Below are 27,712 nucleotides of genomic sequence, written 5' to 3'. Positions count from 1 at the left end.
AACTTTTAAAAAGCTACATGGTGTATTTTTCAATACTTTGAGAGTCATTTTTGTTAAACTGAAGTTCTAAGCCTTTTTATAAAGTTGTATAAAGTTTACAACTTTATAAAGTTGTATATTTTATAAAGTTGTATATGTGTATATATATAATATGTGATTTTAATATTCTTATTTGAGAAAATTATTTTGCATGTTTTAAGATTGTGGATGCATAGTTGGAATGCTGAGGAATAAATGGCCTTTAATATTTTTTAATACAGTATTTAGTTTCAGACACAGTTCTAAAGGAACGCTTGGATCCAGAAACATTGGAATCATTAGGGCTTATCAAACAATCACAGCAATTCAATCAAAAGTCAGTTAAAATCAAGACAAAACTCTTGTAAGTACATGTATTTTTATGTTGCAGATCAAGTGCCTGTGTATGTTTTTTACTTCCCATGTTGAATACCAGAAGTTTTTAAAGGTGTTTTGAAGACTTTAGTTGTTTTTGCTGTTAGAGTGTGTCTTGTGTTTTTTCTTTCTAAGAGTGGCCTATGGTTATTGAGTCAGCAGTGAACTTTACCTGTGTGAAACCAATGTTAATTTTTTTTCCTTATTAGAAGTTAAAATAATCAATGTTTTTATTACTACCAGTAAAATAATTTACAACTAGAGTATATTCTTGTCAATGATGGAGATAGTGTTATGTTAGCAGTATCATTTCCTTGTGTAGCTGGTTTCCCCTGTGTAATTCATATTGGGGTGTCTCTTATGAATCACTGTTATTTTCTATCCTAAAAGATACACAAAGAGGTAAACTTTCAACAGCTGTTCTTTTGGTGATTTAATATAAGAGTAAGAAAATTCAATGAAAAGAATACATTAATCTTATGCAGGCCTGTTAATTGAAATTAATTTTATCTGCTTTGTGATGTTTATCTAATTTCAGTTATAAGCAGCAAAAATTTAATTTGTTAAGAGAAGAAAATGAAGGTTACGCCAAGCTGATTGCTGAATTGGGGCAAGATTTATCTGGAAATATTACTAGTGATTTAATCTTAGAAAATATCAAATCTTTAATAGGTAAGATGTACATTATATGGTATATGTTACTAAGAATAAATTTGACTGTTGAAGAATATCCATAAAGACAAACTTAGTGCATTTTCTATAGATCTTTGTTTTTAAATTAAAAAACGCGAGAAGTGTTCAGCTTGTACTTTTAAGATTATTATCAACAGAAAAAAATTTGAGATGATATTTGTAAGAAATCTTTTTGGTACTCTTACCCTTGTGTTTATACTAGTTTCTGCTCTCTAGTATTTCTATCTTTAATTTTTAGATATTTTCCAATAATTTTATGGAGGGCAGAAAATAAGCAAAAGTGAAACTTTAATAAAATCTTTGATGAACTCTTGAAATGTGGAGATGTTCAGTTCTTTTGAACTTGATTTTAAAAATACTAAGCAACTTTGATACACATTTTATCTGTTAAAAGTAAGTGTAGCAGATGTTGTAAAAGTGTAACAAAGAGGAGAGTATTATTTTCCCTCCCTTTTGAATAGAATTTCTTTAGCATTGTTCTTTCCCTTTTTAAATTTCTTTGACTGCATGGGGTCTTAATTTGCAGCATGTTGGGTTTTTGTTGGCGCTTGGACTCTGGAGTGTGCAGGCTCAGTACTTGTGGTGTGCAGGCTCTCTAGTTGTGGCGTGTGGGCTCCATAGTGCACGGACTTCAGTAGTTGCAGCATGCAGGCTGAGTTGCTCTGTGGCATGTTGGGATCTTAGTTCCCTGACCAGGAATTGAACCAGCGTCCCCTGCACTGCATGGCAGATTATTAACCACTGGACCTTCATGGAAGTCCTAGCGTTGTTTTTTGTATTGAGCATTTGGAAGAAATAGTTGGCTTCTATAGAAAGGAGGAATGAATGATAGAAAAATAAGGTACTTCTGATTTTTAAAGAATGGAAAGAATTTTTGCTATTTGTTAGGTGTTATGCTCTCTCAGGGAAGATTTTGCAACAGTTGGATGTCTTAAGTGTTGAAACCTGTTGGAGAAGTCATATTTTCTGCTTCACTAGTTTTATGTAAAATTTTATTTGTTATTTTTGGCTGTGCTGAGTCTTTGTTGCTCTGCATGGGACTTTCTCTAGTTGTGGTGCATGGGCCCCCATTGCAGTGGCTTCTGTTGTTGAAGAGCACAGGCTCCAGGACAGGTAGGTTCAGTAGTTGTGGTGCACAGGCCTAGTTGCCTTATAGCACGTGGAATCCTCCTAGACCAGGGATTGAACCCATGCCCCCTGTGTTGGCAGGTGGATTCTTAACCATTGGATCACCAGGGAAGTCCTTCACTGGTTATATTTTATTAGAGGATATGTCCACTCAGTCATGTCCGGCTCTTTGTGGCCCCATGGACTGTAGCCCACCAGGCTCCTCTGTCCATGGGATTCTCCAGGCAAGAATACTGGAGTGAGTGGATTGCCATTCCCTTCTCTAGAGGATTTAGAGGATGCTTATGCTCAATTCTCAGTTATTTTCTGTGGTTTTGAAATTTATGTATGATTAAGAGAGAAGAGGTATCCTAGTCCTTTCCTCCTTTCTCCAGTGGGGACCCAGATAAAACTAGATTTACTGCAGTTATCTTTGCTTTTAACTTAGGCTTTTGGTGACCAACTGGTATAGAGGTAAGGAGCTTTTAGTTTAAATGTACCCTTTTCTTTGAAGTAAGTTTTATTCTGGCAGCTGATTAAGTCTTCTTTGCTACTTCCATTGTCAATTTAACACCAAGACTGGCAATCCCCTAGGGCCGCAGGGCTCTTGCTTGCTTAAACTGTGTGGCAGTGACCCATTAAAAAAAATCACCTGTAGGGTTTCCTTTCTGTTCTTTCCAGGGTAGGCTCTATATTTTTCCTGCAGCATTTTGATCTAGTTTGAGATGTTTGTCAGTACTACCTTGCTATAGGTTTGTCTTGTATCGTGCCATGTACTGTCAAAATGGTATTCCCTACATAAAAGTTCTGTGCTGTATGAGGTCTTCACATTTTTAAAAACTTTATCTGCTTGTTTGTTGACATCTCTTGTCTGTCCTTGTTCCTTCTATTTTTTGTCCTTGTGAGTTTATACTTTATTAGTTCTTTGTTATTTTGGGAACATTTCAGAGAGGGATTTTTGTATGCTTTTATCTAACTGAGAATAACATACACTATGTACTTTCTTTTCTTGAACTTTGTCCCTATAAAGAACAGGTTATGTTACTGTATCTGAAGAACAGTGTGACAATCACAGCTGTAAGCTCATGACTCACATGGATATTCCATGAGTTTAAAGAATTTGATTTCTTGGGCTAACCCTCTATTCTAGTCTGTCAGGTGTACTACAAAGCTCGATAGCCCAGAAGCACTCAAATGCCACCTCTGCAGTGTAGACTTCTTTGGCTACCCCACCCCCAACTCCAACACTCCCTATTGTTCACTATATTCCTTCTGAGCATTCGGCACCATATAATATGCACTGTATTTTATGCCACACCCACTGGAATGTAAGTAAGTTCCATGAGAATGAGGGTTTTTGTCTGTTTTGTTTGGTACCTCTAACCTTAGTGCCTGGTATGTAGGTGCTGAATAAATACTTGTTGAAAAACGAATGTTTCCCCCTTTCTAGAATAGTTTATACTGATTCTTAGCCTCTTTCTCCCAACATGGAGGATTTGAGAAAGTTCATTTCCCTGGCTCAGTGTTTGTTTCTCTTTGGCTAGCTGATTCCTCTCCTCCCCCATTGTCTGAGAAAGAAATTTTTCATAGTTGAAGTTAAGACTGAGTACTCACTCTTTCGGTGTTAGAATTTACCGGATTCCTCCTCAGTGCAGACTCTAGGTAGTCCTTGTCTCATCTGGCCAGAGGAGTTCACTAACGTAGCATCCTGCTTTTCGTGACATCTTTGGATGAGTTTCCTCTTGTTTATTCCCATTTTTTTCTCTCTAGGAGCAATCTAGACAGATAATACCTGAGCTATCTCAGGTCTGATCTCCTTCACCAGCCACTGACAGAACTGGTATCTGGTTTGGGAGGCTTGCATTTTAGATACATTTATATTTCAGGGTACTTGGTCTGATCAGGAGAAATCCTTATTTATCATTCTATAATTAAAAGGTAGGTATTTAAATGAGGTATTTAAATGCTCATTTAAATACTCATTTGCTCCCTAAAAGATTCTGGCACATCAAAATTTTATGTCCTAAATATGAAAAACAGTATTTATATTCTGTCAGATAGCTTTGGGCTGTTTACTGCAAGCAAGCAAGGATTAGGAACAGATATGAGTCTATCTGGTGGTTGCAATCTCGAGTCTGACAGTAAGTTTGAGAAACTTAATAGGAATGTATAGTGATTATTAGGCTCTTGAGCTGCCATGTCATAGATGCCTCACAGATGATCCCCACATCAAGATGGCAAAAAGCATATTTTAGAAATTAGGGGAAAGAATATCAGAGATGGACTCTTTGTTTTTTGGCTATGCCGAGCAGCTTGTGGGATCTTTTCCCTACCAGGCATTCAACCTGGGCCCTTAGCAGTGAAGGTGCTGAGTCCTAACCACTGGACTGCTGAGAAACTCCCAGAGATAGACTCCTTTGATTGCTGAACTAAACTATAAGCTGTATATTCTTCTGTATGCCCTTCAGAAAAAGTAATAACTAGTAGGTATTCTTTCCTTTTCTTTCTTCTAAATTAGTGGTCAGCAAACCTTTTCTGTAAAGGATGAGATGGTAAATATTTTTTTCCTCTGTGGGCCGTATGTTTTTTGTTGTAGCTACTCGCTTTTACCATTGTAGTGTGAGATCAGGCGTGGACAATATGTAAATAAAGGAGTGTCTGTGACAGCACAACTTTACTTACAAAAATTGAATGGGTTTGATCCATAGGGTGTGGTATGCTGATTGCTGCTGTCAGTCAAAAGTTATGGCTAAAAATTAGTCATGGAGCTAGCTTGAGTTTAGTTTTGGAGACTGAAAATGATTCTTGCTGGTTTGGGGTTTAGTGGCCCAGGATCTTTTTGGCCTTGACTCTGATTCTTTCCATCTCATGCAGAATCAGAGCCCTCTTGGCCAAACCTCAGGACCTTCATTTGTCACCTGGTGTCCAAGGTTGTAAATCTGACTGGACGTGACCAGAGAAACATTAAAAACAAAACCCCAAGTCAAATGATTTTATTCTTTGGCAGATTATGGGACATTTAACCCCTTTGAGTACATTGTCTTGAGTGTACTTAGTATTCTGTCTTCAGATCAGTTTGGATATAAGAGCCATTCAGCCTTGAAGCTTCTTATTGTATCAACACTCTCCTATCCCTTGGAAACGGAAACCAGTTGACTGCTTCTTTTACCTAAGGCTTTGCTTTATTGGTGTTTCTTTCCTGTACATGAGTTACAAAGAAGTCATTTATCTCTACTATGAAAAAGAAGATAGCAATCGGTGTTCTTAAGTATAGTTTTTTTTTAACTATTATACTTTTATTTTGTTTGATGCATTGCTCTGCATCTTGCTTCTCTGGTTCTTGCCTTGAAATGTGTAGTTTTTTGCAAATACTGTTTTCTTAGAAATAGTCTAGCATAAGTTTTCATTAGCCTGTTTTAGTCTATTCAGGTTTCTATAACAAAATATCATAGACTGTGGGGCTTATAAACAACAGAAATGTATTTCTCACAGTTTTTGGAGCTGGAAGTCCAAGAGCAGGGTGCCAGCATGGTTGGATTCTCATGACAGTTCTCTTCTGGGTTGCAGACTGCTAACTTACTGTTGTATCCTCATTTGGTAAAAGGGGCAAGGGAGCTCTCTTTTCTAAGGGCATTACTCTGATTCATGAGACTATGCTTTTATGACCTATTCATCTCTCAAAGAGCCTACCTCCTAATACCATTTCACTGGGCATTAGAATTTCAATATGAATTTTGGAAGTACAAAAAACATTCAGACCATGGCTTAGCCTGCTTCTAAAGTAATTCTATATGCCAAAGCTACATCATGTCCTTTTGTTCAGAACATGGTTTTTCTTTGTCTTATAAGGTTTATTCTGTCAGGAACATGATAATTGAAGCTATCATTCTGTTTTATTGTCAAAAATGTATAGGCTGGACGTCTCTCCTCGTCATGTTTACAGTGTTACCCAGGTCTTTTTGTTTCTGTTAAGAATCTCAATTTGACCTATCCCTAAAAGAACCATTGTCACTTTAATCATGTTTTTTTGCCTCTAATTGCAGTTCGTTGCTCTAATACTGGCCATCTTATCCATCTTTGGGGAACATTCAGTTACTTTTTATTGCATTTTTTCCAAAGATGTATCATCCAAAAGGTGTGAACTTTCGTTACGGGTAGGGAAGGCATTTTATTAATCTCTGTATCACAAGCATTTGGTACATACTGGGTAGTTACTTAATGTTTATTTAAATGAAGGACTGAATCCATGGTCATTACAGGTCTACCATTTAAAATGTTATTTCCCATATGGTTCCCTGTTTGTTTCTGAAAAAGCGTGTGTGTGTGTGTGTGTGTGTGTGTGTGTGTGTGTGTGTTGCTTAATGTAGCTGATGTAGAGGTAGGAGGTAGGCTTTATGCTTTTTCTCAGGATGACATGACTATCAATGCTTGGGCTGGATAAAAGCCCTTTTAAGATGTTTGAGCACAAGATTGCCTGTTCTACCACAACTGCCATTAGAAAAAAAATTATTTTGTACATTTTAAGCTTACTTATTGATACTAAAATCTTTATCGTATATGAAATAGCTTAACTGTTATTTAGCAAATCTCTGCCATTTAAAAAATGATTTTCTAAATCCTTCATTTGGTTTCTTTTTCTTTGTTATATAGCATATGTGTGTTAGTCGCTCAGTCGTGTCTGACTCTTGTGACGCCATGTACTGTAGCCTGCCAGGCTCCTCTGTCCATGGGATTCTCTAGGCAAGAATACTGGAGTTGGTAGCCATTTCCCTCTCCAGGGCATCTTCCCAGCCCAAGGATCGAACCCTGTTCTGCATCACAGGCAGATTCTTTACCATCTGAGCCACCGGGAAAGCCCATTATGTAGCATAGGTCATTCCAATTGATTGGACTGCTTTATGGCACCTGAGACATATAACAGAAAACTCATAAGCCAGATTTTTTTGTTAAGAAATGCAAACATTGTCATCTATTATAAATAAATGTTGCATCCTGTTCATCTAGGTTGCAACCTTAAATTGCCTCTAGAAAGAAATTGGTTGATATTACAGATCACTGTAAAATAACCTTTGTGGAATAATACTGTTAAACAAAACATAATATATCAATGGTTCATTCTGTAACACATTGAAAATATAAACTGTAAAGCAGTGTGACTGAAACACAACATTTCCATGTAATATGTTGCTGTTTTAGTCCTTATACACAAGTTTTGTGGACTGTAGCTTAAATGGGTAATTATAAGCTAACATTTTTTTCTAAAGTATATTCAATGTATCTTTTGTTCTCTGATAGAATAGCGCATTGTTCATTTTTATTTAGTTGAGTGAATTTTTATATTTAGTAAATGTAGGAGTAGTTATAAGGTTGGAAAGTTTGCTAGATCCTACTTCCATACTCTATTGTTAGTGTTATAGCAGTTTGAAGGCTTTTGTTTTTTCAACTTTATCTAGGCATGAAGTGTTAGTCGCTCAGTTGTGTCTGACTGTTTGGGACCCCATAGACTGTAGCCCACAAGGCTCCTCTGTCCATGGGATTCTCCAGGCAAGAATACTGGAGTGGGTAACCATTCCCTTCTCCAGGGGATCTTACTGACCCAGGGATCGAACCCAGGTCTCCTTCATTGCAGGGAGATTCTTTACCATCTGAGCCACCGGGGAAGCCCATCTAGGCATAATTAACGTACAATAAAATGTGTGTATTTAAAGTGTACAGCTTGAGTTTTAACACATATATACACCTGTGAAAACATCTCCACAATCTAGATAATGGACATTTCTATCACCCACCCTCCAGATTTCCTCTTGTCCCTTTGTATTTCATTCCTCCTTACTCTTTATTTCCTCCTGGAATAATCAATGATCTGCTTTCTTTCTTTTTTATAATGCTGTTGCATTTTATTTTAATTTGTAAATTTTAAAAAATATTTTGTCTGTTCTTGGTCTTCATTGTTGAACATGGGTTTTCTCTAGTTGTGGTGAGCAGGGTCTAATCTCCAGTTGCATCGTGCAGGCTTCTCATTGCAGTGGCTTCTCTTGTTGCAGAGCACACACACTAGGGCATGCAGGCATCAATAATTGCGGCTTGCGGGCTCTAGAGCATGGGCTCAGTAGTTGTGGTGCATGGGCTTAGTTACCCCATAGAATGTGGAATCTTTCTGGAGCAAGGATCGAACCCATGGCCCCTGCATTGGCAGGTGGCTTCTTAACCACTGGACCACCAGGAAAGTTCAGTGATCTGCTTTCTAGACTATAGATTAGTTTACATTTTCTATAATTCTTTTATAAGTGAAATAATACAGTGAACTTTTATTTTGGTCTGACTTATTTCATTCAGCATAATTATTTTGTAATTTATCCATGTTGTTGCTTGTATTAGTCGTTCTTGTTATTGTTGAATAGTATTCCACTGTATATTTACAGTTATACTGTACTACATTTTATTCATTCACTTGTTGAAGGATATTTGAGAGTGTCCTATTATAAATAAAGCTGCTGTGAATATTTGTGTATAGGTCTTTATATGGATATAGACAATTTTTCTCTTGAAGTAAAACCTAGGAATGAAATGGCTGGGTCATATGGTAGGTGTTAAGTTTAGCTTTTAAGGAAGCTGGTGATTTTATAAAGTAGTCATACTATTTTACATTGTATATTTCCACCAGCAGCATTTAAAAATTCCAGTTGCTATTTTGGAGTCACTTGTACATTCATAGGCCATACTTTTTGAGGGTGTAAGGAAAGGCAAAAATATTCAGAAGTTTTCTTCCCAGAGCTTTAGGTAAACATCTCTGGAGAATTTATGAAAGTCGAGCTCTTTTCTGTAAGATGATCATTGTATTGGTCCTTTCTTTCCTTAGTATGAGAAGTGGAAGAAAAATGTATTTTAAGCTTTGGTTTCATAAAAGGAAGAAAGAAATACTTAAATTTGGAGGTTTTGGTTTTCTAAGTGATGGCTAAGATACTGCAGTTAGACATTAGCTTTATAGCATTTAATATACTTAAGTGTGGAGATAGTAGAAGTAACTCTTTAATAGAGAAATCATTAATATATTATATAAGAATTTTCTTTGAAAAATCCTCTAAGTCATCCATAATATACAGTGGTTAGACCTAATATCTCTCCCTCAATTGACACTGTTCTTTTTTGCTCCAGCATTAGAATAAATCAGTGTTTATTTGCTTGTCCCAGATGAAGTGGTTAGCTTGCATTTAGGGGCTATGCCTAATGAAAAATCTGTTATTAAAAATACAAGAATTCCATTCAGCTTGGTGCACAAGGCATAAGGGAACTGATATAAACTGAGGGAACAGCAGAGTGATATGCTCACTCTGGGTCATCAGCATATATTATTTTGAGATGAATGATGGATGAAATTGACTATATCATTTATTTTTTAAATTTTTAAAATTTAATTTTTATTATAGTTGTTTTACAATGTTAGTTTCTACTGTACAGCAAAGTAAATCAGCTATACATATACATATAGCCCATCTTTTTTGGATTTCCTTCCCATTTAGGTCATCACAGAACTTTGAGTAGAGTTCCCTGTGCTATACAGTAGGTTCTCATTAGTTATCTATTTTATACATAGTAGTGTGTATGTGTCAGTCCCCGTCTCCCAGTTCATCCCACTTCCCACTTCCCCCTTGGTGTCCATATGTTTGATCTCTGCATCTGTTGTCTCTATTTCTGCTTTGTAAATAAGTTCATCTGTACCACTTTTCTTGATTCCACATATAAGTGATATTATGTGATATTTGTTTTTCTCTTTCTGACTCTGTGTGACAGCCTCTAGGCCCATCCATGTCTCTGCTAATGGCACAGTTTCGTTTCTTTTTATGGCTGAGTAATATTCCATTGTATGTATGTACTACATCTTTATCCATTCATCTGTTGATGGACATTTAGATTGCTTCCATTATCCTGGCCGTTGTAAATAGTGCTTCAATGAACATTCAGATGCATGCATTTTTTTGAATTATGATGTTCTCCAGGTATATGCCCAGGATTGGGATTGCTGGGTCTAATGGTATTAGGTTGATGAAAGAGTAATTGCGATTTTGGACCCTGAATTTTAAATCATTATAACTAGACTCAAAGACGTCTTTATTAATCAAAATAGGAACCATTACAGTCAACATATTTTTGCCAGTGAGAAATAAGTTTGTTTATTCCTGTAGCATAAAAATCTGTGCTTTGGGATTCAGTGAACTTTTGGAAAGTATTTTCTGTCTCCTGATGATTGTGGAAGCATTTTTCCCTGCAAAAAGTTATCAATATGCTTGAAGAAGTGGTAGTTGGTTGGCGAGAGGTCAGGTGAATATGGCGGATGAGGTGAAACTTCATAGCCCAATTCATTCAACTTTTGAAGCATTGGTTGTGTGCTGTGCAATTGGGTGTTGTCGTGGAGAAGAATTGGGCCCTTTCTGTTGACCATTAATGGCTGCAAGTGTTAGTTTTCCGTGCATCTCATTGATTTGCTGGGCATACTTCTCAGATGTAATGGTTTCGCTGGAATTTAGAAAGCTGTAATGGATCAGACCGGCACGCACAGACCACCGAACAGTGACCATGACCTGTTTTTGGTGCAAGTTTGGCTTTTGGAAGTACTTTGGAGCTTCTTCTTGGTCCAATCACTGAGCTGGTCATCGCTGGTTGTTGTATAAAATCCAGTTTTTGTCACATGTCACAGTCCAGTCGAGAAGTGGTTTGTTGTTGTTGCATAGAAAAAGAGAAGATGACACTTCAAAGTGATAACTTTTCTGATTTGCAGTCAGCTCACGAGGCACCCACTTATCAAGCTTTTTCACTTTTCTAATTTGTTTCAAATGCCAAATGACCACAGAATGATCGATGTTGAGTTCTTGGTAACTTCTCATGTAGTTGTAAGAGAATCAACTTTGATGATCCTCTCAATTGGTTGTTGTCAACTTCCAATGGCCAGCCACTGTGCTCCTCATCTTCAAGGCTTTTGTCTCCTTTGCAAAACTTCTTGAACCACCATCTTTCACTTTTCACTTTCCTGCATTGGAGAAGGAAATGGCAACCCACTCCAGTGTTCTTGCCTGGAGAATCCCAGGGATGGAGGAGCCTGGTGGGCTGCCGTCTCTGGGGTCGCATAGAGTCGGACACGACTGAAGCGACTTAGCAGCAGCAGCAGCATTGCACTGTATGTTTGTTAGCAGTTCCTGGGCCAAATGCGTTGTTGATGTTGCAAGTTGTGTCCACTGCTTTACGACCCATTTTGAATTCAAATAAGAAAATTGCTCAAATTTGCTTTTTGTCTAACATCATTTCCCTGGTCTAAAATACATATGAAATAAATAGCAAGTAATAAGTTATTAGCCAAAAAACATAAAGTGAGAAATGCGCATTAAAATGTTATAGAACATAAGCATATTTATTTAAGAATGCATTCCAATATCAAATGGCAAAGTTCAACAGTGCAAAACCACAGTTACTTTTGCACCAACCTAATAGTTCTGTTCTTAATTTTTTAAGGAACCTCTATACTGTTCTCCATTGTGGCTGTACCAATTTACATTCCCACCAATGGGAGTGTAAGGCCAGACACTATAAAACCCTTAGAGGAAAACATAGGCAGAACACTCTATGACATAAATCACAGCAAGTCTGTTTTTGACTATATCATTTAAATGATTTGTCTCTTTTATTTTACATTATTTATTATGTGTAAATGGTTGCATTCTCAAATGCACATATCTAACTGCACTATAATATGGTTATATTAACAGCTGAAGATGAATGCAAATAGAGGTAATAATAGTATTGAGAGTAGGGTGGCTGATAGGACTGTTTATTAAATTCATGTCTATTGGCCTTTTTAACTTACTCTAGGAGATTAGCAAGGGTAAGTAACCATCAGTCTCTATTAAGTGCTTCTTTCCTTTCTCTATCCTGCTCTACCTAGATCGTTTTCTTCTTCTCTGTTTGCTTGTGTTTTCCCCAGCCCCTTGGTATTCTCATATCTTTAGTATCAGCAGTGTACCTGATTTCCTTTAGAATTACTGCCAAAACTATTAATGTATAATTACTTTTTGTAGCTTTGTTGTGTATATAAGATAAACTAAAATATGATTCTAAAAATGATGCTCTACTTTCACAAACCTGAACTTCTAACTTGTTTATCCACATTCCAAATAGTTCTGCATAAAAGTTGTCTAACTTGTAAAACACGTTGTTTGATTTTCATATTTTGATTAAAAAAATTAAAAATGTGAATCTCTTTCACTAATGTGCGTAAACAAGAACTGATGAGATAATGTGGCATAGAAGGTTCACTTGACTTAGCGTCACAGGGTCCTGGGCTCAGCTGTGTCAGTAATCTGCTCTGTAATCCTGGGAAAGTATGTTTCTCATCTGTAAAATGTGGGGAGGTTGTCTTGATGACCTTGAAAATGAAGATTTCCCTCTGGGGCAGAGAAGGCAAACTTGTAAAAGAAGTTGTCTTTATTTTATGTAAGTTGTCCCTGAACGTTAATGATTTTTCTAGAAATGATGTATAATCACTTTTGAATTTGTGTATATCTCATCTGTTACAGGATGCTTTAATCTGGATCCCAATAGAGTTCTGGATGTCATTTTAGAAGTGTTTGAATGCAGGCCAGAACACGATGACTTCTTTATATCTTTATTAGAATCTTACATGAGTATGTGTGAACCGCAAACACTGTGTCATATTCTTGGGTTCAAATTCAAGTTTTATCAGGTAAAAAAATGTGTGTGTGTGTAAATTTTGTGATTTTATATGTAAAATTTAATTTGAATTTTATTTATAAATGATTGGTTTCAGCTCAGCCATTTTAGCAGAATGGATAAGAAACTACAATAGTGGTATGAATGATGTGATGTGAAGGCCTAATAAATTTTTGCCTTGAGAGAGATGGAGTCAGGGAAGACTTACAGATACAAGATTTTTTTTGGAACCTGGTGCTTGAAGGCTGTACGAGTTTGTTGAGAGTTGTCTGTGCAGAAGTAACAAATAGTGTGTGAATGAAGACATGGGAGATAGAATGTATATAACAAGTTGAAGAAATGGTACTTAGTCTCATGTGGCTGGATTGTAAGATATGGGGGAAGAAGGGACAGGAAGTGAGGTTGGAAAGGTTGACACAACTTTAGATTGTCAGGAGCCTTGAATGCTGTGTTGAGTTAGAATTTTATCATATAGGTAGTTACTGTTGAAATTTTTTATGGATGTGAATAAATTCTTGAGGCCTATCTTGCATAATTTTTCACTTAAACCACTGCATAGTTACCTTGCAGATCTGTGGCCTCTGATTATTTCTCTTTCAATCCATCTTTCATATTATGGATGTACTACTGTTACATTCTGAAAGAGATCTAATTAACACACTGCTTAAAAACCTTTGCTGGCAGGATGAAATTCAAACTTCTAAATGTAGCAGAAAAGGCTCTTCACAATCTAGTCCGATTCTTTCTTTCCAGCCTTATCTTTAGTAATTTTTTTTCCTGTCACATCTAATATTCTAGTCATTAAATTACTAGCTGTTACTTGAACTTTGGTATGGGCATTGCTATGTATAGACTTTTGTCTAAATGCAGTTCCTTATAACTGGAAAATGTACTTACCCACCCCCTCTCATCTGTCTTTTCTTCATCCTGTAAATTCTTATTTATTCTTTAAGATCAAGTACTTCCTGAACTATAAAAGTTTTTGGTGGACACTTCACCCATGCAGAGTTTAAGTCATTTCTTAAATTCTGTTCTCATAAAACTTAACTCACACTTCTAGCACTTATCAGGTTATATTGGAATAAATTGTGTCTGTCTCCTTTGCTAGGTTGTGAGTCATTTAGGACAGGGTCTATATTTTACTAATTTCTCTTGATTGATTTTATTGCTTAGCCTGTAGTAAAAGTTTGCTAATTCTTACAAATGAATGATCTATGTTTTAGGAAGATAATTCTCTTGATAGCATGGAAGATTTTAATGTAATAAGGCCTCTATTATCTTTCTGGTCTAGCTTTTCTTATTTGTCTACCTGCCTGGGATTTTCAACTAGTCAGGAAATACTCATATACTGAGTTTTTATGGTATGTTGTTTCTTTGTGTTAAACACTGAGGATACTCTGGAAAAGAGTGTCTATTCCTGTCCCTGAGAGCTCAAGTTCAGGATAGAAGGACAACTTCTTTTAGGATTCTCAAATATAATCCACCTACTGCCGTTGGTTGTCTTAATTTTTCCATTTCTCTATAATGTTCCAGAAGAGAAATTAGTTCAGAACTAAAAGCTTATAGCTTTTTGGTATCAAACAAGAGAACTGGTTAGGGTTTTGGGGCAAGGGCATTTCACCTTTGTTTAAAAATTAATGATGATAGTCATTCCTATTCCTACTGGCAGCCAGGGAGTCCATTCTTAGTACAGAGAAAGAGAAATTCAGGTGTTTAATTGCACCTTGATTGTTTTGGATTTGAGAACATGAAGCCAACTGCTGAAGTGACAGGGTAGCTGAAATTTAACTTGAGCATGATTAATTAGAATATAGGTTAGGACTTTGGAGACTGAGGGTTTCAGGGCTTATTGCAGTGAATAATGATGACCTACTGCTTAATATAATATTGTTAGTTGAATATCAGTTTTAGAATTAAAACTTTCTGTATGAGACTATTCCTCATAATGGTAACACTTTTTGAACTGAATTAAAATATTCCTGGGGGTTAACCAATGTTGAAATGATCCTTTTTCTTAAAAGTAGATAATGGGGCCTTTGTCTTACATAAGAAATGCCCAACCAAAAAATATTAGAAATAACCTATTATTGGAAAGAGTAACCCTGGTATTGTTCTGTATAACACCATTTGCTTATTTTTATTGCCTGAGCAATCTTATTTTGGGAATCTGTAATCTTAAGGACCACTGAGGGCAGGGGAAGAAATGTAAGAGATTTTAGATAATTTGTAGTCTGGTGAGGTAAAGTAAGAAAAGCCACGAAAATAAGAACTGCTGAGGGCTTCTAACCTGGGGAATTGGTTCCTAAGTGTATATGCTCATCCTGTGTACTGGTCTCTTGCCTAACTCTACCCACCCCAGCCCCCTGCCATCACTTCCTGAAAATGTTTACTCCTCCAGTCCACAACCCATATTTTTACCAATTGGAAATTATTTGGATTAACAGGGTTCTTTTAAATTTTTTTCCCTTAATGCTAGGACTTCTAGGCAAAGGTAATTATTTCTGCTATAAAGTCAGAGTGATTTTATTCTGATTTCAACCTGGGATTACCTGTACTGGATGTTTTGACTTGGAAAGGTGGTAGGGATGTAAGCAGTTTTAGAACAGACTTTGGAAAATTGGGCTGATTCAGTTCCCTTAACAGAGATTGCTGGAATAGAGGATTTAGGGTCAGCACGAAGGGCAAGAAGAAGGGAGTACTAGAAAGTGTGAAGATACTGAAAGACAAACTTGGCTGGGTTTGTCTTGCCACAGGAAAAGGGAGATGATGACTCTCAACTCTTGTCCCAGCTTCTTAGCTTCTTGATTCAGAACACAGTAATAGCGGTACCATTGTTATGCACTATTATAACCCAGATATACTCATTTAAGGAATATTGACTGAACACCTCCTATGTGCCAGGTAGTGTCCTTAGTGTTGCGACTATATATGTAAGCAAATACAAATCTTTGCCTTCATGATGCTTATATTCTAAGCAAATCATATGATACATTAAAAGGTGATCAATGAGAGGGGGCAAAAGAAGACAGAGAGCAGCATAAGGAAGAATGAGAATACTAGGGTGGTGAAGTGGCAATTATAAACAAAAAGTAAGAGTAGACCTCATTGAAAAGGTGAATTTATTTAAGCAAAGAAACAGATGATGTGACAGTGTAAACTGCAGATATTTGGAAGAGCCTCCAGGCAAAGAGAATAGCTACAGCAACAGTCTTAAGGTGTGAGCATGCCTGATGTGTTGAATAACAGTGAGGAGACCAGTGTGGCTGGATCAGAGTGATTGAGTGGGAGAGTGGTAGGGGGTGAGGTCAAAGATGAGGGACCATATCACATGGAACTGGTGCAAGGTTTCTGACTTCCAATGCCAGGTGAAGCCAGTGGAGGTTTTGAGTGATATGATCTGGTATAGTTTTTTTCATTTTGTTTCTCTTTTACCTTTTCATTTTATTATGAACATTTTTAGACATATAGAAAAGAGTGAATAGTGTGACTACCCATAACTCTATCACCTAGAAGTATGTTTATTAACACATTGGTATAATTTTGGGGGAAAATATTAACATATTACAGATCATGAATGGTTGCTCCTAAATACATTAATTTGTATTTTTTAAAAGTAAGGACATTTTTCTGTACAACCATGATACTAATTTTGTATCTAACTAGACTGCTATCATAGCTCAGACCATATTCAGATTTTCCAAGTTGTCCCCCAAATGCATTTTACACCTGGTTTGTTCAAACGATGATCCAGTCAAAGACCACACAAATATAATATTTGATTTTGGGGATTTTTTTTATTCTCTTTTAATTTAGAATAATTTCCCCCACCCCTTCCATTAATAGCAGTGACTTGTTGAAGAGAACATTCCCAAAGAAGACTCCACCTTTTGGATTTATCTAATTGCTTTTTGTGGTTGGTTTAATTTGTTCTTTATCCCCTGTTTTTCTTATATGCTTGGAGTTAGGGCTAAAGGCTCAACTATGTTCAGGTAAAATATTAGTGGCAAAAATACTTCATAGGTTGTGTTATATGTTTCATATTGCATAGCATCTAATACTGACTTCTAATATTTCAGTAAGTTGATGACACTATAATCTCGCCATTATACAATGACATGTCCCCATCTTGTCAACAGCAAGTTATCTGTAGGTTGATATTTGGTAACATGTGAATATCCACTTTTTCATCAACCTTTCATTAAGTGTAATGTAACTACTTAGATGGTAGTTTTCTGAGTCACTTATTTCCTTTGGGGTTCCAAATTGTTGGTTCACTAATTTTATCTTGCCGTCTACATTTATGAGCCATAAGTTGTCCCTTATTAACTTGAGTTGATTGGTTATTCTGCAGTATAGTTCCTACTAGAAAGACAGACAAATACTTCATTTTTTTCCCCACATTAATTACTAGCCATCAGAGTAAGGAGTTTCTTTAGTAGACATATCTAATGGTGACATGAGTGATATGTGTGTGAGAAAGAGACAAGAGAGACAAAAAGAGTGTGTACATGTGCATTTTGACTTAGGTTTTCAAAAAATCAATATGGTTATGGTAGTAGTGGAAGTAGATGATATTCTGAATATATTTTGAAGGTAAAGCCAATAGTATTTGCTGATAGATTAGATATAGAATGTGAGAAAGTAGAGTTAAGGACTGTCCTAAAATTTTTTTTTTTTGGACTGAGCAGCTAAAAAGATAGTTTTCGTCATCAGCTGAGATAGGGTAAATTTCAGGTGGAATGAGTTTGGAGTACTGTGGGCAGGAATCAGGAATTCAGTTTTGGGCATGTTAAGTTTGAAATACCTGTTAGAGATTCAGATATCCAAGTGGAGATGTTGAGCAAATAACTGGATATTGGATTTGGTATGCTGGAGAAAGAACTAGAAAGGGCTAGAGATAGAAATGTGGGTGCCAAAAGCACATAGATGATATTTAAAGTCATGATACTGGATGAAATCATTAAGTTGGATAAGAGAACCAAAGGCTGAGCCTTGGGGCACTCTGATGTTAAAGGGCCTGGGAAAAGAGGAGGAGCCAGCAAAGGAGATATAGAAGGAACACATGTAAGGTAAGAGGAAAACAAGAATATAGCATCTTGGAAGCTAAATGGAAGAAGGAATGATCAAGTCTGCTAAGTGTCTCTGACAGGTCATTTAAGATGAGGACTGAAAAATGGTCATTGGATTTATTAGCAGGGAGTTCAAAACTAGCCATATTTTTAGACTTTGAGTAATGTTAAAAGAGAATGGGGAGAATGGAATTAGAGACAATGAGAATAGACAACTCTATAAAGGAGTTGCTACAGAGAGGCACAGATAAATGGAGTGGTGGCTGGTTGAGGAAGTGAACTCGAGATTTTCTTTGAAGATAGGAGATAGACTGTTTATGTGTTGATGGGAATAATTGAACAGAAAGAAACTGGTGATGCAGGAGAAAGAGGAGAGAATTATTGAATTAGTGTTCTTGAACAAGATAGAATGCAGCTTATAGCATAAGTGATGGATGAACTTTATATAGGACCACAGGGAATTCACATATAATAACAGGTGGAAAGGTAGCATATGTGGGTACACTTGTTGGTAGGTGGATAGATCTGATGGTGAGAATTTGTAGAGGTCCTGTTGATTGATCCAGTTTTCATGCTGAAATAGAAAGCAAGTTCATCAGATGAGAAAGGGAATGATAGAGGAGGTATTGGAGCTTAGGAGAGAAAGTAGGAAATAGTTGCATAAGAGAGTATGAGAGTGAATGGACTAGAGAAATAAGAGTATAATTGGCCAGTGATGTTAAGGACCCACTTGAGGGTGGATATGTGAAGTTAGTACTTTGAGGAGTTGTAGCTATTGGTAATATTAGAATTTAGGATATGGAGTGAATGGCTAAAATAGAGTAGAGGAGGTCTTTGCAAGAGTGGAATTCAAGGAACTGAGAAATCAGCATGTTGGAATATCACTAACATGTATATGAAAATCTCTAAAAATTAAGAAAAGGATAGAGTTGGAGAAAGTGATATTGAATCAGAAGCTAAGATCATTCATTGCTAAGTAAAGGGCAGTGACCTAGGGGTCCATAGATGACAACAATAGTACATAACTAAAAGTGGCAGAGTACAGAACTCAGAGTTCTGTCCCTTCATAAAAGAACTGATGAACTGGCAAAAAAACTGTCAATCAACTTTCACAGAACTCTGGAATTTAGTAAAAACTTAAACAACAAAGGGATGATTTGGTGAAGGAAAAAGCTGCTGTTTGGGATAAGAGAGCTCTATGGCATTTTAAATTGCCTGCCTATTATCTCACACCCAGATTGATGGTGGCTGTGAAGATAAAAGCCGGCCATTCCTAGTACAGATTGCTAATGCCTGAGGATATAAAGAATTGTTCTGAAAGAATTTGGCCTGTCTGGCTACTCCCTGAAGGATTGGTGAAAGGGCTTGTCTTTGTTTTGCCTAACTGGGAACATCCCTCGGGCTAGGGTGAAAGTGAAGTCTCTCAGTCTTGTCCTACTCTTTGCAACCCCATGGACTATAGCCTACTAGCCTACTCGGCTTCTCCGTCCATGGGATTTTCCAGGCTAGAATACTGGAGTGGGTTGCCATTTCCTTCTCCAGGAGATCTACCCGACCTAGGGATTGAACCCCGGTCTCCCACATTGTAGGCAGATGCTTTACTGTCTAAGTCACCAGGGAAGTCCAGGGAAGATCCCATCCATGGGAATCTCCTAAAAATACCTTTTGGATCTTGGTATACCCTGCTGCACAGTGTCCAGTGGTGCCTTATATAGTCTGAGGAGCAGAAATAGAAAAGAATGAAGAAAAATCATCAGAGCCCAACAGACCTATGGGACACCATCAAGTATACCAATGTGTGAGGAGTTCTTTGGCTGTCCAGTGGTTAGGACTTGATACTTTCACTGCCGTGACCCTGGGTTCAATCCCTGTTTAGGGAACTAAGATCCTATATATGGTGCAGCCAAAAAAAAAAAAAAGTGTGTCAGTATGTACATTTCGAAGTCCAAGAGGCAGAGGGGAAAGAGAGAGAAAAGGACAGCATATTTGAAAAAATAATGGTGGAAACCTTCTCAAATTTGATGAAATATATGAATCTACACATCTAAGAAACTTGAGGAACACCACATGGGATAAACTCAGAGAGATCCACACTGAGACACATTATAGTCAAATTATAATATAGTATATTATATATATATGTATATGTATATATATATATATATATAAAATAGTCAAAGACAGAATCTTGAAAGCAGCAAAACAGATGTGACTCATTCATACAAGTGACCTCAGTAAGACTGACAGCTGATTTCTTCAGAAGGCAGTGTAATGGATTATATAAAGTACTGAAAGAATGAAACCAAGAATTCTATATCCAGCAAAACTATCCCTCAAAAATGAGAGATTATGATATTCCAAAATAAAAGCTGGGGGAGTTCATGGCTAGCAGACCTGCCCTATAAGAAATGCTAAAGTGAGTCCTTTGGATTGAAATGAAAGGACACTAGACAGTAACTTTAAGCCATATGAAAAAATAAAGAACATTAGTAAGTGTAACTACATAACTAAATATAAAAGCCAGTGTTATTGTATTTTTTGGTTTGTAGTTTCTCCTTTTTTCTGATATGATTTAAAAGACAAAAGAATAAAACAACAATTATAAATCTAGTTGACACACAATGTGTAACAATATAAAAGGGAGAAGGATAGAGATTTATAGATGCAGAGTTTGTATAATATTGAAGCTAAGTTGATATTAATTCAAAATATGTTATATAACTTTAGAATATTAATTGTTAACACTCAAGGTAACCACTAAGAAAATACTTAAAAAATAAATAGAAGAGGAAAGGAATAGGGAATTTAAAAAAACACTAAAAAAGTGATGGAGGAAATGAGAAACAGTAAAATAAGACAGGAAACAGTAAAATGGCAGAAGTCCTTCCTCTTTACTAATTATTTAAATGTAAATGGGTTAAACTTTGTAATTAAAAAGCAGCATTTGGCAGAATGTATAAAAAAGCAAGGTCCAGACCCACCAAGATCACATGACTTTTCTATAGTGTTAAAATTTATTGTAATAAAATGAAAGGGAAAAAAAGCATGATTCAACTATATGTTATCTATGAGAGACTTACTTTAAGATCCAAAGATACAAATATGTTGGAAGCCAAAGTATGTAAACAGATAACCAATGCAAACAGTATCCAGGAGAGATGGGGATGCTGTATAGACTTTTAAGTCAAATTTTTTTATAATCAAGGTATCAAAGGACATTATATATTGATAAAAGGGTCATCCTACCAAGAACATAAAGCAGTTAATAACTGTATATGCACCAAACAGAGCCTCAAAATATATGAAGCAAACATTGGCAGGATTGAAGGGAGAAGTAGACAGTTCTACAGTAACTATTGGATATTTCCATACCCCACTCTCATTAGTGGATAGAAAAATTTAGACAAATTATCAGAGAGAAAACAGAGGACCTGAGCAACACTGTAAACCAGTTAGACTTAACAGACATATATAGAACAGACCGTTGGATAACAGTAGATTACACATTCTTCTCTAGTACACATGGAACATTCTCCAGGATAGACCTTATATTAGATAACAGACCAAGTCTCAATATATTTATAACATTGAAATCGTGCAAAATATTTTCTTGGACCACAGTGGAATGAAACTAGATCACAAGAAAAGTGAATGATAGCGATAGAAAATTCAAAGCTGGGGGGGGGGCTTTAGGGAGCATGGATGGAGAATAGTCTGAAAACAACTATAAAAACAAAGATGATTCATACCCTACCTCCAGGCCTAGCAGTGTGAGGGGTCCAGGGAAAATAGCTACCACTTGACTGGGTTACAGTGGGAGTGGTGTTCTAGTGAATGCTAGGCTCTGTTCAAATGTTAAGGTGAAAGGGGGAAGGAAAGGTTTAGAGGATACATTTAGAGGAGAGTTTCAAGGTATAGGGGGTTTTGCTGAGGATGGGTCCTGAATTCCAGATGATTCCATAGAAGTTCTTTAAGAATGTGGATGCATGAGAGAGGACAGAGCAGGGATTGTGCAGAGCAATATGAAGATCAGAGTACAGGAATTGACATTTGGCCCTGAGAGTTGGAGGCTTTTTGTGGCTCACTTAAGCAGAGTTAACGGGGAAAATGTGAATACTCCTGGTGGATTCAAGTCAGTGAGCTTTTGTGGTTTTGCTCTGAAACCATGACCACCATTTGTTTTCATGGAAAAATGTTTTGATACTAAAATAGCCATTTAAAAACAATTAAAATCAAACTCTTGTTAAGTTGAGGACTTAATCTGCCTTAAAAATCATGGTGAAATAATGCCTTTTTAATATATTTGTTAGTTTCATTAGCTTCATATGTGCATAACACATATCACAATTATGGTAGGAGGTTTACTCATAAAGATCAGTGTTGAGTAGAAGGAGAATGTAGCGGGGGTGGTCCTAAGATGGCAGAGGAATAGGATGGGGAGACCACTTTCTCCCCCACAAATTCATCAAAAGAATATTTAAACACTGAGTAAATTCCACAAAACAACTTCTGAATGCTGGCAGAGGACATCAGGCACCCAGAAAAGCAGCCCAGTGTCTTTGAAAGGAGGTAGGAAAAAATATAAAAGACAAAAAAAGAGACAAAAGAGGTAGGAACGGAGCTCCATCCTGGGAAGGGAGTCTTAAAAAGAGAGGTTTCCAAACACCAGGAAACACTCTCACTGTGGCGAGCCTTGGAACCACAAGTCTGTGGCGAGCCTTGGAACCACAGAGGGCAACATAACTGGGAGGAAAAACAAATAATTAAAACCCACAGATTATGTGCCCAATGGTAACTCCCCCAGCGGAGAAGCAGCGCAGACGCCTGCACCCACCACTAGCAAGCGGGGGCTGGGCAGGGAGGCCCAGGCTGCATTGCTTAGAGTGAGGACCAGGCCTGAATGCCCCGAGGGCCATCTGAGGGAACTAACTTGGGCTAGCAAACCAGACTGTGGGATAGCTACCACACGAAAAGCCCTAACCTAAGACACCACCAGGCCTGCTCACAGAACAAAGGACTGAACAGAGCTAGCCCACTACAGACCATCCCCTTCCAGTGACAGGCAGCCAGAGCTGGAAGGGTGTAATCACAGCCCCAGAGAGGCATTATCTACCAAACTGCAAGCAGGCTTCTTTGCCAACTAAGACTTCTTGGGGTTCTGGACAGTCAACATCCACCTGAGAAGGTGTGCCAGTTGTACACCCAGAAAACCGAGCGGCAGGGACGGGGGAGGCAATAAGTTGCAGCTACCACGCTCTCCAAACACCTCATCACCTGAGCTGCTCGGACCTGGGAAGGGCACAAAATGCAGGCCCAACCGAGTCTGCTCCTCTGAGGACTACCTGAGTGCCTGAACCTGAGTGGCTTAGACCTGGGAGGTGCATGCAGCTCAGGGCCAGCCTGGGACCACTCCTGGCGGAGCAACATAGAGCCTGAGCAGTGTGGGCAGGGAAGGCACACGTGCCATGAGCAGGGGCAGGCCCAGTGTGGCTCAGACACTGCAAGCACACACTAGTGTTATTTGTTTGCAGCGTCCCTCCCTCTCCACAGCGCAACTGAACAAGTGAGCCTAAAAAAGTGTCCACCATCGCCCCCTTGTGTCAGGGCAGAAATAAAACACTGCAGAGACCAGCAAACAGAAGCTAAAACAGAGGGAACCGCCTTGGAAGAGACAGGTGCAATAGATTAAAACCCTGTAGTTAGTACCAACTACATAGGAAGGGGCCTATAGATCTTGAGAAATATAAGCCAGATCAAGGAACTATCCGAAAATGAACTGACCCCACACTGCCCACAACAACACCAGAGAAAGTCCTAGATATATTTTTACTATTTTTACTATCATTCTTTTTTAAAAATTTTAAGTCCTCTATTACTCCTTTAATTGTTATTTTTATAACCTACTATTACTTTGCAAAAAAAAGACCCTATTTTTTAAAGCAAGCTTCATATACATATATTTTTTTTATAATTTTAGTCACTTTGTTTTTTCTTTTTTCTTTAATATTGTAGTTTTGAAAATCCAACCTCTACTCTAGATTTTTAATCTTTGCTTTTTGGTATTTGTTATCAATTTTGTACCTTTAAGAACCCACTCTTCTGTACCCATTTTTACTTGGGAGCGAGATTACTGGCCTGATTGCTCTCTCCCCCTTTTGGACTCTCCTTTTTCTCCACCAGGTCGCCTCTATCTCCTCCCTCCCCCTTCTCTTCTCGACCCAACTCTGTGAATCTCTTTGTGTGTTCCAGATGGTGGAGAACACTTAGGGAACTGCTTACTGGCTGGATCTGTCTCTCTCCTTTTGATTCCCTCCTTTATCCTCCTGGCCACCTCTGTCTCTGTCCTCCCTCTTATCTTCACTGTATAACTCTGTGAACATCTCTGAGCGGTCCAGACTGTGGAGCGCACATAAGGAAGTGATTACTGGCTAGCTTGCTCTCTCCTCTTTTGATTCCACCTCATGTCATTTGGGTCACCTCTAACTCCCTCCTCCCTCTTCTCTTCTCCATGTAACTCTGTGAACCTCTCTGGGTGTCCCTAACTGTGGAGAAACTTTTCATCTTTAACCTAAATGTTTTATCAACCATGCTGTATAGGTGGAGAAGTCTTGAGACTACTGTAAAAGTAAGACTGAAAACCAGAAGCAGGAGGCTTAAGTCCAAATCCTGAGAACACCAGAGAACTCTTGACTCCAGGGAACATTAATTGACAGGAGCTCATCAAATGCCTCCATACCTACACTGAAACCAAGCACCACCCAAGGGCCAACAAGTTCCAGAGCAAGACATACCACACAAATTCTCCAGCAACACAGGAACACAGTCCTGAGCTTCAATATACAGGCTGCCCAAAGTTGCTCCAAATCCACTGACATCTCATAACTCATTACTGGACACTTCATTGCACTCCAGAGAGAAGAAATCCAGCTTCACCCACCGGAACACTGACACAAGCTTCCCTAACCAGGAAACCTTGACAAGCCACCCATACAACCCCACCCACAGCGAGGAAACTCCACAATAAAGAGAACTCCACAAACTGCCATAATACAGAAAGGCCACCCCAAACACAGCAATATAAACAAGATGAAGAGACAGAGGACTACCCAGCAGGTAAAGGAACAGGATAAATGCTCACCAAACTAAACAAAAGAGGAAGAGATAGGGAATCTACCTGATAAAGAATTCCAAATAATGATAGTGAAAATGATCCAAAATCTTGAAATAAAAATGGAATCACAGATAAATAGCCTGGAGACAAGGATTGAGAAGATGCAAGAAAGGTTTAACAAGGACCAAGAAGAAATAAAAAAGAGTCAATATATAATGAATAATGCAATAAATGAGATAAAAACACTCTGGAGGCAACAAATAGTAGAATAAAGGAGGCAGAAAATAGGATTAGTGAGGTAGAAGATAGAATGGTAAAAATAAATGAATCAGAGAGGAAAAAAGAAAAACGAATTAAAAGAAATGAGGACAATCTCAGAGACCTCCAGGACAATGTTAAATGCCCCAGCATCCAAATCATAGGAGTCCCAGAAGAAGAAGACAAAAAGAAAGACCATGAGAAAATACTTGAGGAGATAATAGTTGAAAACTTCCCTAAAATGGGGAAGGAAATTATCAGCTAAGTCCAAGAAACCCAGAGAGTCCCAAACAGGATAAACCCAAGGCGAAACACCCCAAGAAACATATTAATCAAATTAACAAAGATCAAACACAAAGAACAAATATTAAAAGCATCAAGGGAAAAACAACACACAAGGGGGTTCCCATAAGGATAACAGCTGATCTTTCAATAGAAACTCTTCAGGCCAGGAGGGAATGGCAGGACATGCTTAAAGTGATGAAAGAAAATAACCTACAGCCCAGATTACTGTACCCAGCAAGGATCTCATTCAAATATGAAGGAGAAATCAAAAGCTTTACAGACAAGCAAAAGCGGAGAGAATTCAGCACCACCAAACCAGCTCTCCAACAAATGCTAAAGGATCTTCTCTAGTCAGGAAACACAAAAAAGGAGTATAAACTGGAACCCAAAACAATAAAGTAAATGGCAATGGGATCATACTTACCAATAATTACCTTAAACGTAAATGGGTTGAACACCCCAACCAAAAGACAAAGGCTGGCTGAATGGATACAAAAACAAGACCCCTATATATGTTGTCTACAAGAGACCCATCTCAAAACAAGGGACACATGCAGACTGAAAGTGAAGGGCTGGAAAAAGATATTCCACAAAAATAGAGACCAAAAGAAAGCAGGAGTAACAATACTCATATCATAAAATAGACTTTGAAATAAAGGCTGTAAAAAGAGACAAAGAAGGACACTATATAATGATCAAAGGATCAATCCAAGAAGAAGATATAACAATTATAAATACATATGCACCCAACATAGGAGCACCACAATATGTCAGACAAATACTAACATGTATGAAAGGAGAAATTAACAATAACACAATAATAGTGGGAGAGTTTAATACCCCACTCACACCTATGGATAGATCCACTAAACAGAAAATTAACAAGGAAACACAAACTTTAAATGATACAATAGACTAGTTAGACCTAATTGATATCTATAGGGCATTTCACCCCAAAACAATGAATTTAAACTTTTTCTCAAGCGCACACAGAACCTTCTCCAAGATAGATCACATCCTGGGCCATAAATCTAGCCTTGGTAAATTCAAAAAACTTGAAATCATTCCAAGCATCTTTTCTGACCACAATACAGTAAGATTAGACCTCAATTACAGGAGAAAAACTAGTAAAAATTGCAACATATGAAGGCTGAACAATACGCTGCTGGAAAACCAACAAATCACAGAAGAAATAAAAATATGCATAGAAACAAATGAAAATGAAAACACAACAACCCAAAACCTGTGGGATACTGTAAAAGCAGTGCTAATGGGAAAGTTCATAGCAATATAGGCATACCTCAAGAAACAAGAAAAAAGTCAAATAAATAACCTAACTCTACACCTAACAGTTAGAAAAGGAAGAAATAAAGAACCCCAGGGTTAGTAGAAGGAAAGAAATCTTAAAAATTAGGGCAGAAATAAGCAAAAGAGACCATAGCAAAAATCAACAAAGCCAAAAGCTGGTTCTTTGAAAGGATAAATAAAATTGACAAACCATTAGCCAGACTCATCAAGAAACAAAGGGAGAAAAATCAAATCAATAAAATTACAAATGAAAATGGAGATATCACAACAGACAACATAGAAATGCAGAGGATCATAAGAGACTACTACCAGCAATTATCTGCCAATAAAATGGACAACTTGGAAGAAATGGACAAATTCTTAGAAAAGTACAACTTTCCAAAACTGAACCAGGAAAAAATAGAAAATCTTAACAGACCCATCACAAGCACAGAAATTGAAACTATAATCAGAAATCTTCCAGCAAACAAAAGCCCATGTCCAGACAGCTTCACAGCTGAATTCTACCAAAAATTTAGAGAAGAGCTAACACCTATCCTGTTTCCCTGGTGTCTCAGAGGTTAAAGCGTCTGCCTGCAATGCGGGAGACTGGGGTTCGATTCCTGGGTTGGGAAGATCCCCTGGAGAAGGAAATGGCAACCCACTCCAGTATTCTTGCCTGGAGAATCCCATGGACGGAGGAGCCTGGAGGGCTACAGTCCACGGGGTCGCAAAGAGTCGGACACGACTGAGCGACTTCACTTTCACTTTAACACCTATCCTACTCAAA

The 27,712-nt window shown here is 37.6% G+C and overlaps 1 protein-coding gene across 22 annotated transcripts in view; it reads left to right on the top strand.

The window, feature by feature from the left end:
• THOC2 (THO complex subunit 2) overlaps window positions 1-27,712 on the top strand; it is a 118,638-nt gene that overhangs the window by 28,544 nt on the left and 62,382 nt on the right. For all 22 annotated transcript variants that reach the window (XR_011446435.1, XR_011446438.1, XR_011446436.1 and 19 more), the window contains exons 6-8: window positions 261-382; window positions 932-1,065; window positions 12,759-12,925. Coding sequence is in view for 17 of the 22 variants with exons in the window: in XM_070292081.1 (XP_070148182.1) it covers window positions 261-382; window positions 932-1,065; window positions 12,759-12,925 (423 nt within the window). In the remaining 5 variants the exon portion in view is untranslated. The remainder of the gene's footprint in view (window positions 1-260; window positions 383-931; window positions 1,066-12,758; window positions 12,926-27,712) is intronic.

This window comes from Ovis canadensis, chromosome X (assembly GCF_042477335.2).
Source record: "Ovis canadensis isolate MfBH-ARS-UI-01 breed Bighorn chromosome X, ARS-UI_OviCan_v2, whole genome shotgun sequence".
Taxonomy (NCBI): domain Eukaryota; kingdom Metazoa; phylum Chordata; class Mammalia; order Artiodactyla; family Bovidae; genus Ovis; species Ovis canadensis.
Note: the sequence above shows the minus strand (reverse complement) of the source record. Positions and strands in the feature narration are given on the sequence as shown.